The sequence below is a fragment of the Nicotiana attenuata genome, unplaced genomic scaffold (assembly GCF_001879085.1).
Source record: "Nicotiana attenuata strain UT unplaced genomic scaffold, NIATTr2, whole genome shotgun sequence".
Taxonomy (NCBI): Eukaryota; Viridiplantae; Streptophyta; class Magnoliopsida; order Solanales; family Solanaceae; genus Nicotiana; species Nicotiana attenuata.
In genome coordinates this window covers 75,510-92,619 of record NW_017672400.1, presented here as the reverse complement: position 1 = coordinate 92,619, position 17,110 = coordinate 75,510, and the positions used below count along the sequence as shown (strand labels likewise).

At 39.9% G+C, this 17,110-nt stretch overlaps 1 protein-coding gene across 2 annotated transcripts; it reads left to right on the top strand.

Moving 5' to 3' along the window:
• The first annotated feature begins 333 nt into the window (after positions 1 to 333).
• LOC109213055 (beta-glucosidase BoGH3B-like) lies at positions 334 to 13,290 on the top strand. 2 transcript variants are annotated; one of them, XM_019376800.1, is made up of 9 exons: positions 334 to 711; positions 6,588 to 6,792; positions 6,878 to 6,968; positions 8,083 to 8,228; positions 8,393 to 8,636; positions 9,486 to 9,590; positions 9,670 to 9,852; positions 11,788 to 11,989; positions 12,492 to 13,290. In XM_019376800.1, the coding sequence occupies exons 1-9, from the start codon at positions 558 to 560 to the stop codon at positions 12,977 to 12,979; spliced, it is 1,818 nt and encodes a 605-aa protein (XP_019232345.1). In that variant the 5' UTR covers positions 334 to 557; the 3' UTR covers positions 12,980 to 13,290. The 2 variants fall into 2 exon arrangements, with proteins under 2 accessions (XP_019232345.1, XP_019232346.1); XM_019376801.1 differs by lacking the exons at positions 6,588 to 6,792; positions 6,878 to 6,968 and having other exon boundaries at positions 625 to 711.
• The last annotated feature ends 3,820 nt before the right edge of the window (positions 13,291 to 17,110 follow it).

The following is a 17,110-nucleotide window of genomic DNA, read 5'->3' as shown; positions in this document are numbered from 1 at the left end:
ATAATGATAGGATCAGAACCATTATAAGAGAATTAAAATTGGCTTTTAACATATTTATCCAGCCAATCAAAAATAATTTCATTTGCTATTAAATGTAAAAAAAATACATTAACTGTATATAATTATTAATATAGTGATCAGGAGGTCATGAGTTCGAGCCGTGAAAATAACTTCTTGCAGTAATGTAGGGTAAGGCTGTGTACGATAGACCCTTGTGGTCCGGCTCTTCCCGGATCCCATGCATTGCGGGAGCTTAGTGCACGAAGCTGCCGTGTCCTATATATAATTATTATACATCAATATACAAAAAATATAACTTCCCCGGCTATTTATTTGGGATCAAATTCTAATTGGACGCATATTTATATACCTTCTTCCTCAGGAGTTTCTATTTGTCTGCACTTTTCACTTCCCTTTCTTCTTAACTCCACTATCCAGACGGTCAGCACTGACCATTTTCATCTTTGTTCAGTCACTCCCACATTTCAACTCATTACTCATCAAAGACCTTCACCTCTCTACAAACTTCAGAGGAAAAAATTTCTCAACTTTAAGCAATGGATGATTGCATCTACAAGAACCCATCTGCTCCAATCGAGTCAAGAATCAAAGATTTGCTCTCTCGGATGACACTTGAAGAAAAGATCGGTCAAATGACTCAAATCGAACGCGCTGTCGCCACTCCTTCTGTCATCAGAGACCTCTCTATAGGTGCACATTTTTCTTATAATTTCCTCTTGTTCTAAAAGCAAAAGATTCATATTAGGTGATAAGATTAAAAATTAGTTGTTTGTGTAGAGATGTAAGTGTGATATTTAGAGCCCTTTATTCAGTTTTGGAGTGAAATGGACCGAGAGTCAAAGAAGTTCTTCTTTGACCACGACCTTTTTAGATACTTATAATATTTTTAATTGTTAATTATTGTGGGTTATAGTACTTTTGACGTAGATTTCAAATATATGTATGTATATAATTTTTTTTAAAACTTAGAGATTCTATGTCCAAATTCATGGTCATAAGAAGTTTGACTCTCGAAATCCGAAAAGTATCATTCTTTTTGGGACGGATAGAGTAGTAATTACCTAATAAGTGACCTGATTGTGTAAGTAATTTCTTTGTGTCAAATGCAGAGAACTTAAACTCTATAAAGAATGGATTTAGTTATGAGTTTAAGTTCTGTGCATTGATTGTGTAAATATTATTATACAATCAAGTCACTTAAAAAGATAATTGCAGGTAACTCTATTTAGTAACATTAATTGATGACTTAAAATAAATGGTAAGTAACCAATGTAACAAGTTAAATTACACTTTTTACACAATCAATAAAATTTAATGCGTTATATTTGGTATCTTACCATTTATTGTAGGTTACTAAATTAATGTTTATTAAGGAGATTACATGCAGTTACCTTTTTAGTAATTTGGTTGTGCAAATATTTTTTATACCTTATGTGTATAGAACTTAAACTCATAAATAATTCATTTAGGTGGTACTAGCTACAACAACAACAACTACCCAGTAAAATCCCACCAGGTGGGGTCTGGGGAGGGTAATGTGAAGCAGACCTTACCCCTACCCGATAGGGCAGAGAGGCTGTTTTCGATAGACCCTCGGCTCAGAGAAAAAGAAAACAAGAAAAGAAAAGACAACTCATTAGTAACTCCAGTAGCAACCGTAATAGTAATGAAAGCATAACAACCAAGAGATGAAAGACATGCAATAACAGTAACCAGTATCTAAGGCCCAGGGCCAAGATAAACAGCAAGTACAGAGTGTATTCAGCCTAAACTGCAAGCTATCTAAGGTTTACCCTAATCCAGCCCCGCCTCACCCCCGGAACGAAGTAAGGAAAGAACTACTACCCCCTAGCCTACAACCCTTATGCTAGACCGCCAGACCTTTCTATCAAGGGCCATGTCCTCGGAAATCCGCAGACGTACCATGTCCTGCCTGATCACCTCCCCCCAATACCTCTTAGGCCTCCCTCTACCTCTCCTCGTACCCACCACTGCCAACCGCTCGCACCTCCTTACTGGCGCATCAAGGCTTCTCCTTTGCACGTGCCCGAACCATCTGAGCCTTGCTTCCCGCATCTTGTCATCCACAGGGGCCACACCCACCTTCTTCCGAATATCTTCATTCCTAATCTTGTCTATCCTAGTGTGCCCGCACATCCACCTCAACATCCTCATTTCTGCTACCTTCATCCTCTGGATATGGGAGTTCTTAACCGGCCAACACTCTGCTCCATACAACATGGCCGGTCTAACCACATCTCTATAGAACTTACCTTTGAGTGGCAGTGGCACTTTGTTGTCACACAAAACTCCAGATGCAAGCCTCCATTTCATCCAGCCCGCCCTTATACGGTGACTGACGTCCTCGTCGATCTCTCCGTCCCCCTGAATCATCGACCCAAGGTACTTGAAGCTATCTCTCTTCGGGATGACCTGTGACCCAAGTCTCACGTCCCTGCCTACTTCCCTCGACTCAGCGCTAAACTTGCACTCCAGGTACTCTATCTTAGACCTGCTCAACTTGAAACCCTTAGACTCGAGGGTCTGTCTCCAAACCTCCAATCTCTCATTAACACCGGCCCTCGTCTTATCAATTAGAACTATGTCATCAGCAAACAACATACACCATGGCACATCCCCTTGAATATGGTGTCAAAGCGTCCATCACCAAGGCGAATAGGAACGGGCTAAGCGCAGAACCTTGGTGTAATCCCATAACAACCGGAAAATGCTCTGAGTCGCCTCCCACAGTCCTAACCTTGGTCGTAGCTCCATCATACATGTCCTTGATTGCTCTTATGTAGGCTACCGGCACGCCCTTCACCTCAAGACATCTCCAGAGCACCTCCCTAGGAACCTTGTCGTACGCTTTCTCCAAGTCAATAAACACCATGTGCAGATCCTTCTTCTTATCCCTGTACTGTTCCACCAATCTCCTAATAAGGTGGATAGCTTCCGTAGTGGAGCGACCCGGTATGAACCCAAACTGATTGTCGGAAACCGACGTCGTCTTCCTCACCCTCACCTCTACCACCCTCTCCCAGACTTTCATGGTATGACTAAGTAACTTGATACCCCTATAATTGGTACAACACTGGATATCACCTTTGTTCTTGAACAACGGTACCACTGTACTCGACCTCCACTCATCTGGCATCCTCTTTGTCCTAAAATTACATTGAACAGCCCAGTCAGCCATTCCAATCCTGCTCTACCCACACACTTCCAAAACTCCACCCGGATTTCATCTGGCCCGGTTGCTCTACCCCTACTCATCCTACGCAACGCCCCCACGACCTCCTCCACCTTAATGCGCCTGCAATACCTAAAATCCCGAAGACTCTCCGAATGCCCCAAGTCCCCTAGCACTATATCCCTGTCCCCCTCCTCGTTTAGAAGACCGTAGAAGTACGTCTGCCATCTCTGCTTAATCTGGGACTCCCCCGTCAATACTCTACCATTCTCATCTTTGATACACCTTACTTGGTCCAGATCCCGGGCCTCCCTCTCCCTCGCTTTAGCTAGCCGAAATAGCTTCCTGTCCCCGCCTTTCTCCCCCAATTCCTCGTATAGACGGCTGAACGCTGCATTCTTAGCCTCCGTGACCGCCATATTTGCCTCTTTCCTAGCCATTTTGTACCTCTCTCTATTTGCTCTCCTCTCATCTTCGCTAGTGCTCCCTGCCATCTTCGCGTACGCTACCTTCTTCGCCTACACTTTACCTTGGACTACGTCATTCCACCACCAGTCGCCTTGGTGCCTGCTAGCAAAACCCTTTGATATACCTAACACCTCCCTTGCCGCCTTCCTCACACAGCTCGCCGTCATTGACCACATAGTGCTCGCATCTCCACTACTCCTCCAAGCTCCCATAGCGGATAACCTACCCTCCAACTCGTGGGCTTTATCCTTGGTTAAAGCTACCCATCTAATCCTCGATCGACCACGAGCGTGCCTCTTTTTCTCTTCATCCGAATGCACATGTCCATCACTAAGAGCCTATGCTGAGTCGCGAGGGTCTCTCCCGGGATAACCTTGCAATCCTTGCACAACCCTCTATCACCCCTTCTGAGGAGAAGGTAGTCAATCTGAGTCTTCACCGCCGTACTCTGGAAAGTAACCAGATGCTCCTCCCTCTTTGGAAAAGTCGAGTTCGCAATTACTAGCTCGAAAGCTTTAGCGAAGTCTAACAGCAAAGTGCCTCCTCCGTTCCTATCCCCAAGGCCAAAGCCACCATGCACCTCGCCATAGCTACCAGCGTCGGACCCAATATGGCCATTAAAATCCCCTCCAATAAATAACCTTTCAGTAGGCGGAATACTACGCACAATCTCATCCAAACCCTCCCAAAAGCGCCTCTTAACCTCCTCATCCAAGCCCGCTTGCGGCATATACGCGCTAACTACAGTGAGGGTGCACTCAACAATCACCAACTTAATAAACATTAGCCTATCATTCACTCGCCTAACCTCAACCACAAACTCTCTAAGATCCCTATCCACCAAAATACCCACTCCATTCTTACCCCTCACGACTCCCGAGTACCACAACTTATACCCGTCCGCATTCCTCTCCTTTGACCCTGCCCACCTAGTCTCCTGGACACACGCTATATTAACCTTTCTCTTCTGGAGAATCTTTGCCAACTCAATAGACTTATCCGTCAGCGTGCCTATGTTCCACGACCCGATCCTTAATCTACAAGCTCCCTCTTTCCCCTTACCCTCCTTGTCTCTCGTCCCATCCACTAACCCCCTCCCCACCCCCCTACTCACCCCCGGAACCCCTCGAGGACATGACCTTACTCTACCATCCCTAACCACAACCACAATACCTACGACAAACTCCGAAAAATGCTAACACGGACCCAAACTAAAAAAATAATCGGAAGCGACTACAAGTATTCTAATAATATGCTTAAAGTGATACCAACCAAATAGCCACAATTAACTTACATAAAGAAAGAGACAAGAAAGCGGGAGGTACCAACTCCCGATAGGAAGAACCTGGAAATATGACTTGAGGCACCCGAGGTCACAGAAATGTGACGTGCGTCCTTCCAACTCCCACCAACCTTTGCACACCCTAGCCAGAGCTGCTCCGCTCTACACACCCGTACGCCCCGCGCTTGCCTCGGCAGCCGCAACTAATTCCATGAAAAATTACACACAAACACCACGAATCCAATAGGGGGGGGGGCTGTCCCAGGCATGGACCTAGGCAGATTCGCTGATGGAGGGACAACAGGAGAGGGACAACAGAAGAGGGGGAGGGTCGCCGTATAGAGGTCGCCGACATCGCTGCTAGGGTTCCGGCACTGAAATTTTGGGCTCAAGATGGGTTGGGTTGGGGAAGCGCACAGCAGGGGGAAGGGAGACGGGTTTATGGGGATAAGAGAGAAGAAGGGAGAAGGGGTGGGGTGGGGGGCGGTCGCCGGCGTTAGCAGAAAAATAAAAGAGAGAGAAGGGGTGAAGAGAAGGGAGGGAAGAGGGGGAGAGGAGAGAGAGGAAGGGGGTGAGAGGAGAGAGGAGGGTGGGGGGAGATCGGGAGAGAGAGAGAGACACTTACCTGAGATCGCCGGCGCCGGAAGTCAGGAGGCAGAAGAACGTTGCTAGCAGGGAGAGAGAAAGAACGGAGGAGGAGGAGGGAGAGAGAGAGTAGATGTCTTAGGTGGTACTAGCTACCTTAATTGAAAAGAAAGGGTGATACTCACTAGTTTGATAAGTGTGCGATTTGGACTCCAGTAACGCGTTTTAAAGCCGTGTGGGCCTAGGTCCAAAGCGGACAATATCACTGGTGGGTTGGGCTGTTACATATGGTATTAGAGCCACCACGCGTACAACCTTAAACGGTGGGGGAGGGGTAGGGGGAGGGGCAAACCTCAGCAAGGATGCTGAGTCCGTAAGAGTGGTGTATATGACATCCTAAGTGAATCCCACAACGACAAAATGCGGGAGAGATGTTGGTTATATAAGTGAACAAGCCTTAGACCCTTTGACGCGTTTTAAAGCCGTGCAGGCCTAGGCCCAACGCGAAAAATATCACTAGTGCACTGTTACATATACGTGACATCCTAAGCGAATCCCACATTGACAAAACACGGGAGCGATGCTGGGTATATAAGTAAACAAGCCTTCAACCCTAATGACGCGTTTTAAAGCCGTGCGAGCCTAGACCAAAGCAGACAATATCAATCAAGGCATCATGGAGATGCAAAGCTTACAATGCACGAAAATAATAAAAAAAGACAATGTTAGCTCTATTACAAAAGGACTATTCTAAAGTTAAGGAGCTAATAGAGAATTCCTTATTTTGTACTGAAATGAAATGAAACTGAATATAGCGAAATGAATATATCATTTATGTGATAATAATTGGTTGCCATTAAACTAGTTATCTATTAGGATATAGGACATGATTGGGACTTAGATAACCCTTATAAGAAAAGTGGACCTAAATGGAGAGGAACAGGTATAGAGGATTTGTATGGCCGACCCTAAGATGCTTTGGGATTGAGACGTGTTGATTGGTTAATTGAACTTCAGGTGAACTTTTCCGATATGCAGGCAGTATACTCAGCGTTGGTGGCAGTGCGCCATTTGAGGATGCCCCATCGGAAGCTTGGGCGGATATGGTTGACGGATTCCAAAAGGCTGCATTAGGATCGCGGCTCGGGATTCCACTTCTTTATGGAGTTGATGCTATTCATGGCAATAACAATGTTTATGGTGCCACTATTTTCCCGCAAAATGTGGGCCTCGGGGCGACCAGGTTGAATCTATGATCTCTGTTACCAACTTCTTATTGACAACTTTCTTTTAAGACCAAAACCTAAATTAGATAAAATGTGGAGCAGAGATGCAGACTTGGCTCAAAAGATTGGGGTAGTAACTGCTCTTGAAGTCAGGGCATGTGGCATTAACTACACTTTTGCTCCATGTGTTGCTGTACGTTGAACATCTTACTTATCCCTTCATTGTCTTTGTTTTAGGTTGATTTCATGGATGAATGAAGTTAAGCGTGAATAACACCACGCATAAATAACCCCTTAGAGAAAAATGAAAAAAAAAGATACTTCCTTGGCCCAGTGTTATCAAAGGCGCGCTTAAGCCCTGAAGCGAGGCTCAAAATATGTTGAGCGCTTCGCCTCGCTTTGCAGGCGCTTCAGTGTTGTCATCAAGGCTCTAAGGCATACTTTTCCTTGCCAATGAGCGTAATCCTGAAGAGGCGACACTAAATAATTGATATTTTACTTTATTTCTTCAATTTCTTTGTCCATATATTTGGTACTCATGCTTATAGATATTAGTCTTGACTACACAAACATGTGTTATTTTTCTCCATTTGCACCTTTCTTCGTTAAAGCTCATGCTTTATTTGCGCTTTGCGCTTAAAGCCCCAACAGACCTTAGAGCTTTTTTGTGCTTTTCACCTTTGATAACACTGCCTTGGCCCCTCCATTGGTATTATAGGACAGCAGTGAACTGAAAAATGGAGTTTAAGATGTTAAATTTACTTTCTCTTACTATTAACTTAGTAATATTGAAAGAATACTAATGTTGTGTTTGAAAAGTTAGTTTGATAGAGGAACATATCACTTCAAAGTTTAAAATTTGTATCATTTAATGAATATGAATTCTTGAAAGTTGTTAAATCGAGATGTATCAAACATTTGAATGGAAGGAGTTCAATATAAATTGGAGTGGGGTATATACTAGAGAGTAACTTGCATTATAGCACGGATTGGTATTTTTACTGGTGTTTCTAAGCAACCAAGTAGTGGTCTTCCTCATGATTATCACAAAGGTAGAAAGAACCTCAATTTGCTCTCAAATGCATTGCTTTGTAGAACTAATAGTAAAAAAAAAGTTAAATTCCAAGAGCTTCTGTTTAGTTAGTATGTTGCACACTGAGACAAGATGAATTGTCATTTTTCTTTGTGGGAATTCTTGGTGAAGATTTTCCTGTTCCCCTTCCCTCGTAACTGCCATCTCTGTTGTCTTTTTCTAGATCTATTATCTTAATGCATACTAACTTCTTCAGCTAAATAACATGAAACAGGTATGTAGAGATCCCAGGTGGGGAAGATGTTATGAGAGTTATGGTGAAGACACCGAACTTGTTAGGAAGATGTCCTCAATCATCACAGGATTGCAAGGGAAACCACCCCCTGATTACCCCCAAAATTATCCTTTTTTAGCTGGAAGGTAGTAAAAGTTAGCGTTCTACAAATTCAAATAGATTTCAGTGCTGAAAAGTGTCTGTTAGCTGTTACGTCTTCTATCGATCATTTTTATGGTTTTCTACTTTTTGCATATTTTTCTCTTAATGCCATGAATTTCTTTGGACTGAACGATGCATTTTACTCCAGAGACAAGGTTGTTGCATGTGCGAAGCACTTTGTCGGAGATGGGGGTACTGACCAAGGTGTAAATGAGGGAAATACCATATCATCATATAATGATCTAGAGAGAATACATATCACCCCTTATATTGACTGTATTTCTCAGGGAGTTTGCACAGTCATGGCATCCTACTCTAGATGGAATGGGACCCACCTGCATGCTAACCACTTTCTTCTTACCGAAGTGTTGAAAGGAAAGCTCGGATTTAAGGTAAGGGTTACCCCTTTTTCTTAGATAACGGAGAAATCTTCAAGGGGATCACAGTTTGATACTCGGTGGATATAGGCCTGTACCTCTACCCTTTTCCGCTTAAATACCAGGCTTTTTCCTGTGGCATGTTTGAGCCGTTTTTTTTAATACTGTACAATGCTTTTGGGCCATCACTTCACGTCTTCACATATATCTCCTCAAATTGCCAGATTCTTTTCTTATTTACTACTATGCTTAGTATAGGAAGTGATTGGATATATTATGGTTTCAAGGGGCTGAGTTTCAAGGCCCATTTGGATTTCAAACCAAATCAAGCGTGCGCTTTGTACTCAGAATCGTTGTTTAAAAACAAGATAAAACAAGATAGAAACTAACCAAATTGGTTTGAAGCCGAAATGTGCTTTGGACTTATTGTCTCGGCCTTTCATATTGTGTACATTAGTTCCATTTTCTTTTTCGTACGTTTTTTTCGGGAATACATTTAGTAGTATGAAGTTATTTAGTCAGTTTTAATCCATTAATTTTGCATATAGGATAGCCTCAAAAGCTGGTTTAGGGCTCTGGTGGTACTTTACAAATTCAAAGCTCTCCCGAAATCAGCTCTCTCAAATTCAATCCAAACACTCAGGAATTTGTTCTAACATACAAAACCAAATTAGTCCTAGTAAAACCAAAAAAGTCTCTGATACAAAGCTTCTTGGGACTAGCTTAGTTAAAACTTCATCAAATCAAAAAGTTCAAAAACTTGGTTTACATTTTTCCTCTAGTGGAATGAAATGCTATACACTAATGTTTCTAAGAATGTGAGGATCGCATACACTGCAATAATCTTAATGCTAACTCTTGTAGGGCATTGTTATTACTGATTCCGAAGCACTTGACAGGCTTTCCCATCCTCATGGATATAACTATGATCAATGTATTTTGGCAGCCATCAATGCAGGGATTGATATGGTAAACAAAATCTGGATTTCAGAGTTAGGATTTATTTGCATTACTTGTTCCAATTCTTACGACTTCTTACATTTTGCAGGTGATGGTTCCTTTTCGGTATCAATTATTTCTCGATCATTTGAGATGCCTTGTGGAATCTGGGAAGATTCCACTGACCAGAATTGATGACGCTGTTGAAAGGATCCTGAGAGTTAAGTTTGTTGCTGGAGCCTTTGAGTACCCTTTGAGTGATCGGTCATTGTTGGACACTGTTGGTTGTAATGTAAGTTTATATTGTCCTCTATTTTGACAGACTATCAAATTATTTATCTTGGATTATGAAATCAAATAAGCCCTCTATACCTTTTATGTGTGACCTTCTATTTGGGGTGTGTTTGGATGGAGGAAAATGTTTTCCCGGAAAAATACTTCAATAAGTAGTTTTCTTACTTATTTTTTGTGTTTGGTTTTTTTATTTTTTTATTTTTTTATTTTTTTATAAGGTAAATTGTATTAATCAAAAGAGAGAGAACTCCCGTATACAGGAAGTATACCAAAAAGTAGAGAATTTATATCAGGACATGATTCTCTACAAAAGACGCCCAATCTTCTATACAAGTAGGGGCTATATGAGTGCACCAAAAAGTGATCAAAGATAAAAGACTATTCTTAAGATGTGAAAAAGGAGACTCAATCCCCTCAAAAGCTCTCCTATTTCTCTCCCCCCAAACTATCCACATGAGAGCTAACGGGGCGAACTTCCACGCCTTTTGCTTTCTTCTTCTACGGAAACCGGCCCAGCTATATTACATTTCCTTTACAGTGCTTGGCATCACCCATTGAACACCAAAAAGGTTCAGGATCGCCCTCCACAAAGCCGAGAACACAAGGCAATGCAACAAAAGATGATCAACTTCTTTCCCTGAGCTTTTACACATATAGCACCAACTAACAAGTGTAATTCCTCTCTTTCGCAGATTCTGGTAAGTAAGCAAAAAATATTTTCCCTAGAGCGTTTATTTAATATCTAGGTAAATACTATGGGGTATGTTAGTAGCTAAGTTGCGCGGACTCTTCATTTTTGGTGTCGCGCCCATCTCGACACGGGACGGGAGCAGGTGCGGGAGCGGGATACGTCCCGGATTCGGTCAATTAACTTCAGATGCTTTGACCTGAGTCCTTCGACAAATTTAGGGGAAAATTGAGATTTTGATTTCTCAAAATTAAAAATAAAACAGATTTAAGACATACGAAATGGCATACCTTCACTATTATAGTACTTTTGTCTCATTATTGCTGCTTTGTGTTCCAGAAAAACCGAGAATTCAAGGGGTCGTGTTCTGAGTTCAGACTTATAGCTTTATTTTTTATAATTTTGAATTTTTTAGCCGAATCCCCGCACCCGTATCCATACCTGGATCCGCACCCCCGAATCTTAAAATTTAGATTTTGCCTAATCTGGCACTCGGATTCGTGCCCGTGTCGGATGCCCGCACCCAAATCCGAACATCTTAGGTTAGTAGAGGCGGAGCCAAAATTTCAAGTTTATGGGTTTGGGATCCTAATCCTTTTAAGTTATTGGTTTCTAAATTAATAATTTGTACATATTTAATAAAAATTTATGACGATTATATCATTTGAACCAAAGCTACTGGGTTTGGTCGAACCCATAATCGACACTGTGGCTCTGCCTATGGAGGTTAGGGTAGTGGGGGTGGGGAGAGCGGGGTGGGAGTGAGGGGGTTGGGGCATTTGGGGGTGAGAGGGGCGGGACGGGGTGTTGGGGGTGGAGAGGAGACAATCAACGTGGAATGCCACTTATGGAACTTGTTTCTCTACTCCCACGGTCCCACCAGTTAAGTCATTTTCCTGATTTTTAAGGAACTCGTTTTCCTAAAGAAAATGTTTGGAAAAACATGTTGACCAACTAAACATGGGAAAATTGGGAAATATTTAGTTTTCCACTTTTCCTCCATACCATACACACCCTTGAAATAATCTGCTTTTATTACCAACAAAGTGAGCATCTGCTTTTCATTGCACTTACAAAAGTTGGTAGACTGTTTTTCCTGTCTTTACAATGCCCTTATATATTGCTAATTCTGTTTGTTCTGTAAAATAATATTTTCTGGAAACTGGATAAGAGAATGGAGTTTATGTGCATGTGGCGCTGCAGATGTCTCATACTAGTATTCTACCATTGTGATAATTGTTTCAGCAACACCGGGAACTAGCACGTGAGGCAGTTCGCAAGTCGTTAGTTCTTCTAAAGAATGGAAAGGATGTAACAAAACCATTTCTTCCGCTAGAGGGGAACGCAAAGAAAATTCTTGTAGCAGGAAAACATGCTGATGACATTGGATTCCAATGCGGAGGGTGGACTAAAACTTGGGAAGGAATGGGTGGCAGAATCACGATTGGTAAGTAATTACTTATTGCCACCTGTATTCCAGTTTATACGACACTCTTTCTTTTTTAGTATGTTCCAAGTGACGTATAATGTGCTTAAGTAACCACGTACGGCGTATTATTAAAAGCTCACGTAAAGCGCTTAAGCCCTGAACCTCAATGAAGCCCATGCTGTGCGCTTCGAGTTTTTCCAATTTTTTGTCCAGATAATTATTATTTCTCTTTGCAATTTCTTGCATTGCATTTTTATTTTCTCATTCGAGCTTTTCTTTGGTAAAGCCCACACTTCAATTGAGCTTTGCGCTTAAAGCTCAAAACAGATGCTGGCACTTGTTTGTGGTTTTCGTTTTTGAATACTCTACCATAAGCAGTCAACCACCGCCATATAAAAAGAAACAGATGAAGTAATATGGAAATATGACATTAGTGACTTACATTCTCAAGTAAATCATCACCAGAAATCCTTGGAAGGTTAATTCGTAGCTCATATTTATAAAGGATCATTTCTTGTAGGTACAACAATTCTGGAAGCTATTAAAGATGCTGTTGGAGGGGAAACAGAAGTGGTATATGAGGAAAATCCATCACCTGAAACTTTTGCGAGTCAAGACTTCTCTTATTCCATCGTAGTTGTTGGTGAACCTCCTTATTGCGAGAGCGGTGGAGATAGCCAAGACCTCAAAATTCCTCTTGGTGGAGAAGAACTAATAGGTTTGGTTGCAGACAGAGTTCCTACATTGGTGATATTGATCTCCGGAAGGCCTTTGTATATAGAACCTTCACTTCTGGAGAAAATGGATGCCTTCGTCGCTGCTTGGTTACCGGGCACTGAGGGAGCTGGAATCGCTGATGTCGTCTTTGGAGATTATGAGTTCCAAGGTAGACTTCCTATGACATGGTTTAAAAGTGTAGATCAACTGCCTCTGCATCAAGAACAGAACTCCTATGAACCTCTGTTTCCATACGGCTACGGGTTAACTAGTAAAAACAAGGTGCTCTAGAAGATATTATCTATCCGTAGGTAATGCCAGTGCCGAATAACACTAGTAAATGTCCGGCCCTTTCCTGGACCTTGCGCATAGCAGGAGCTTAGTGCACCGGGCTGCCCTTTAATGAGCGTTCAGGCATATGATGTTACATTAAGTGCAATTTATGAGCTAGTATTATTAGCATATGTTAACATGAGATCTTGAATATTGTGAGTTGTGCCATGTAATGAAGAAATCAATGTGTCTATGAACAAAATAATTTAAAAGCGAGTACAAAATATTGGTAAGAAAAAGAGGTATATGTTCTCTTTGTATCTGTTTTATCACATGTTCCAACTCATTCTTCAAGTTCTCATTGCTTTTTCTTGAGGAAGACATTATTGCTTTTGGTATATATATCAACTTTGAACCACTGTGAATGCAAAGATAACAAAGTTAAATAACATTAATGATAAATTTACTAAACCAAAACATCAGAGGTAATAAAGCTAAGAGTTTTGGTTGCTTCTCTACTACTTTAACGTAATAGGAAATATCGTTAAAATAAACATAATGCAGAAGAAAAGGTAAAATATTATAGAATAGAATAAAGAATAAAGAACAATAATAGAGCTGAAAGTGAAAGGAAGCTTACATTAACAAAGCCTAACTCAGTTTGTGTAAAAGAGGCATATACTCCATTATTTTTATAGACACCAATCGCCTAGATCTTGGGAGAAATTTAAAAATAGTCAGATTTACAACTGGTCGTTCAAAAATAGCCCAGTTTCAAAAGTAATCGAAATTTAGCCACTTTTCATGTAAAGATAAATTTGAGCGAAAACACTGTTCAAAACCCGGAAAATAGCATACCGGTCCAGCATAATATACTGGAGTTTGGAGCACCGGTGCTCCAGTCTTCAGTATATTATACTGGAGCCAGCAAAGTATACCGGTCCAGCATAATATGCTGGAGTTCATACACAGGTGCACCGAACTCCAGTATATTATGCTGGACTGGTCTCTGTTGCAGCAAAATAGTGGCTATTTTTCATTGACTTGATAAATGCTGGCTATTTTTGAATGACCAGTCCGAAAACTGGCTATACCGTGCTATTTTGACATTATTTATTCCATACCATATGTGTTAGAAAATACTTAAAAAATTTAGTTCCAAATAGCGTTATAGTAAGTGCATGGACAATCAAAGAAAAGACGCAACCAACTCTCTAGTGTACGTGCATGGATATTAAAGTAATTCTTTTCTTTCTTAACTCAAATCAAAACTTTGGAAAAATAGTTAGGCAGACGGATTCTCAATCAGTGACATGTGCAAAGGTAAACTAAACTTCCCTTTATTTTAATAACAACAACGAACTCAATGTATTCCCGTAAATGAGTTCAGGGGAGGGTAGTGTGTAGTGTGTACGCAAGCCTTTTCCCTATCTTATAAAGATAGAAATGTTGTTTTCGATAGACCTTCGGCTCAAGGAACAATGGAGATAAGACAACAAGTAGCAAACAATAGTAACAACAATATATTAAGATACGTAACAAACGCGAATGACACGTCATATAATGATAAGGAATCATGAAGAAGATAAAAGAACAACGAAACAGAAAGTACTACTAGAATATAAATCTTGAATTCCTAGTAACAAATCTAGGAAAATCCAAAATCCCTAAACTTAATAGAATCTAAACATCTTATTAGTAATAACTAGCAATTGATAAATATATAGAACTATATGAATCTTTTTGGAACCCCTTTTTTCTCTAGTTTGTCTTCGAGCTTGTCAGTCTTATCCATTTTCTTCCATAGTTCACTTGTTTTCTCGTATTTTTCTTTTGTCGAACTTCCACTTTCTTTAAGGTCGTTTGTTTCCTTGTCTATCTCGTCTCTCTTACCTACCAATTTCTCCCAGATCTTCTGAATGCCTTTGCCTTTTGAGGATGACATTCTTGCTTTAATTTGGTATCTATATATGAAAATAGCTCCAACCACTGTGCATGCAAAAGTAACAAAGTTAATTAATGAAAAACTAAAACCAAAATATCAAAGATAATAAAAGTAGATTTTTCTCTACTACGTTAACTGTTTCTTTTCTTTTCTTATGTATAGAGACATATTGAAGGGGAGCTTTTGGGAAATACTAAAGTTGTTTCTGTGTGACCTATAGGTCATGAGTTCAGGTCGTGGAAGCATGAGCAAAGCTACATAGCCCTAAGTGGTCAACTAACCACCCTTAGTCGAAAAATTACATTGTATATATAGGTAAAATATTGGATTTTAGAGGTATATAACATATATTGAACACCCTTTATCAATTTTTTTTTTTACTTCTTTCAAGTTTGAACACCCTAGATAAAATTCCTGACTTCACCACTGCGTGGAAGTAACCACTAAAGGTCCATTCGGGGCTGTACATCACGTTCTCGGGGTACAGTTCTTCCCCAAACCCTACGTGAACGGAAGTTTTTTTGTGTACTCAGTTGCCCTATGCATAGAGACATATTGATTATAGAACAATATGCCTATGAACGTAGAAAAGGTGACAAATTATAGAACAAGGAACAATAACATTATTACTAAGTCTAAAGAAAAAACAAAGAACTGATCGAGAGATAAAGGCATCTTACGTTAACTAAGCCTAGCTCGCTTTGTGTCAAAGCACTTTATTACTCCATTGTTTATATAGGCATTAATAGCCTAATTCTTTCCTTATTTTTTCTTCTTTCTTTTACTCATGCAATTGATTGTAAACATTACCTAAAATAAGAATTACCATATTTTGAGGGAGAAACTAACCAAATGAAAGATAATCGCCTAAGAAAATATTGGAAATTTAGGAAAAGAATATGTAAATCACAATGTTATATAAATCATGAGCAGAAAAATAAGAACTTACCTTTTGGGGGCAATGAGCATTGAATGTTTGAACTTATTAATACTCCCTCCGTTCACTTTTACTTGGCACGTTTTGACTTTTCACGCCCCTTAAGAAATAACAAATGAAATGCATAATTCACTATGATACCCATATTAATTGATGCATATTTTATTGGATTTGAGAAAATGACTTGAAATAAGTAATAAATACTGTGGGTATAATAGGAAAAAAAGTTTATCTTCTCTTGACATGCGTAAAGTGACAAGTAAAAATGAAAATCTATTTTTTGTATACATGCCAAATAAAAGTAAACGGATGAAGTAATTAAAAAGGCATTAAAATAAAATAAAAGAAATTGTTAGAAACGAAAAGGCAGTTCCTCGTTCCTCTCTTCCCAAGAATATAATTATTTCCTTATTTTATTTCAATTTTTTCTTTTCTTTTTCATCTCTTTTCTTGAATTTGACTTTCACTAAATGCTTTGCTAGTCTAAGATATGGTGATTCTCATTTTTTGCAATGTTTATATTAGTTGGCACTGATTTAATAAAGAAGGAAAGAATTAAAGCATGTAATAAAGTTTCCTTTCAACAAAGATTCTTTTTCCTTTTTCTCAAAATCTTCTGTTTAGACTATGGAATAAAGTTGTTGTACTTTACATTTATAACGCATTTTTTTTATTTTTACTTTTTTGTTAATTTGTTTTCTTAAGATATCGATTATACTTCTTACAGACTTATTCCATATCATATGTGTTTGAAATTACTTTAAGCTTTGGTTCAAAATAGCGTTATACACTTAATTACAGTACGTTCATGGACAAATCAATATATTTCACACAAAAAGCAATAAAATTGTCAACATAGTAAAGAACTCTCTGGTTTAATTTTACAATCTTTGGTATTTTTATTTAGTTTTTACTTATTTTATTTAACTTTGTTTGCATTTACAGTGGTTCGAGTTTAGTACTCTTTGTTACTAGGACTTGAACAAATTTGATTTTTCCTTCACCTTATATTTTGGCCAAAATTTCACGATATAGCCAGTTTTCGGACTGGTCAATAAATAGCCAGCGTTTACCAAGTCAATAAAAAATAGCCACCGTTTTGCTGCAATAGAGACCGGTCCAGCATAATATACTGGAGTTTCGGTGCACTTGTGTATGAACTCCAGCATATTATGCTGGACCGGTATACTTTGCTGGTTCCAGTATAATATACTGAAGACTGGAGCACTGGTGCTCCAAACTCAAGTATATTATACTGGACCATTAT

Coding starts and splice junctions, on each gene's coding strand:
- LOC109213055 (XM_019376800.1), top strand. CDS start 558: ATGGATGATTGCATCTACAAGAACCCATCTGCTCCAATCGAGTCAAGA. Junction 8,637..9,485: donor AAGGAAAGCTCGGATTTAAG/GTAAGGGTTACC, acceptor TAACTCTTGTAG/GGCATTGTTATTACTGATTC. Junction 11,990..12,491: donor GGGTGGCAGAATCACGATTG/GTAAGTAATTAC, acceptor CATTTCTTGTAG/GTACAACAATTCTGGAAGCT.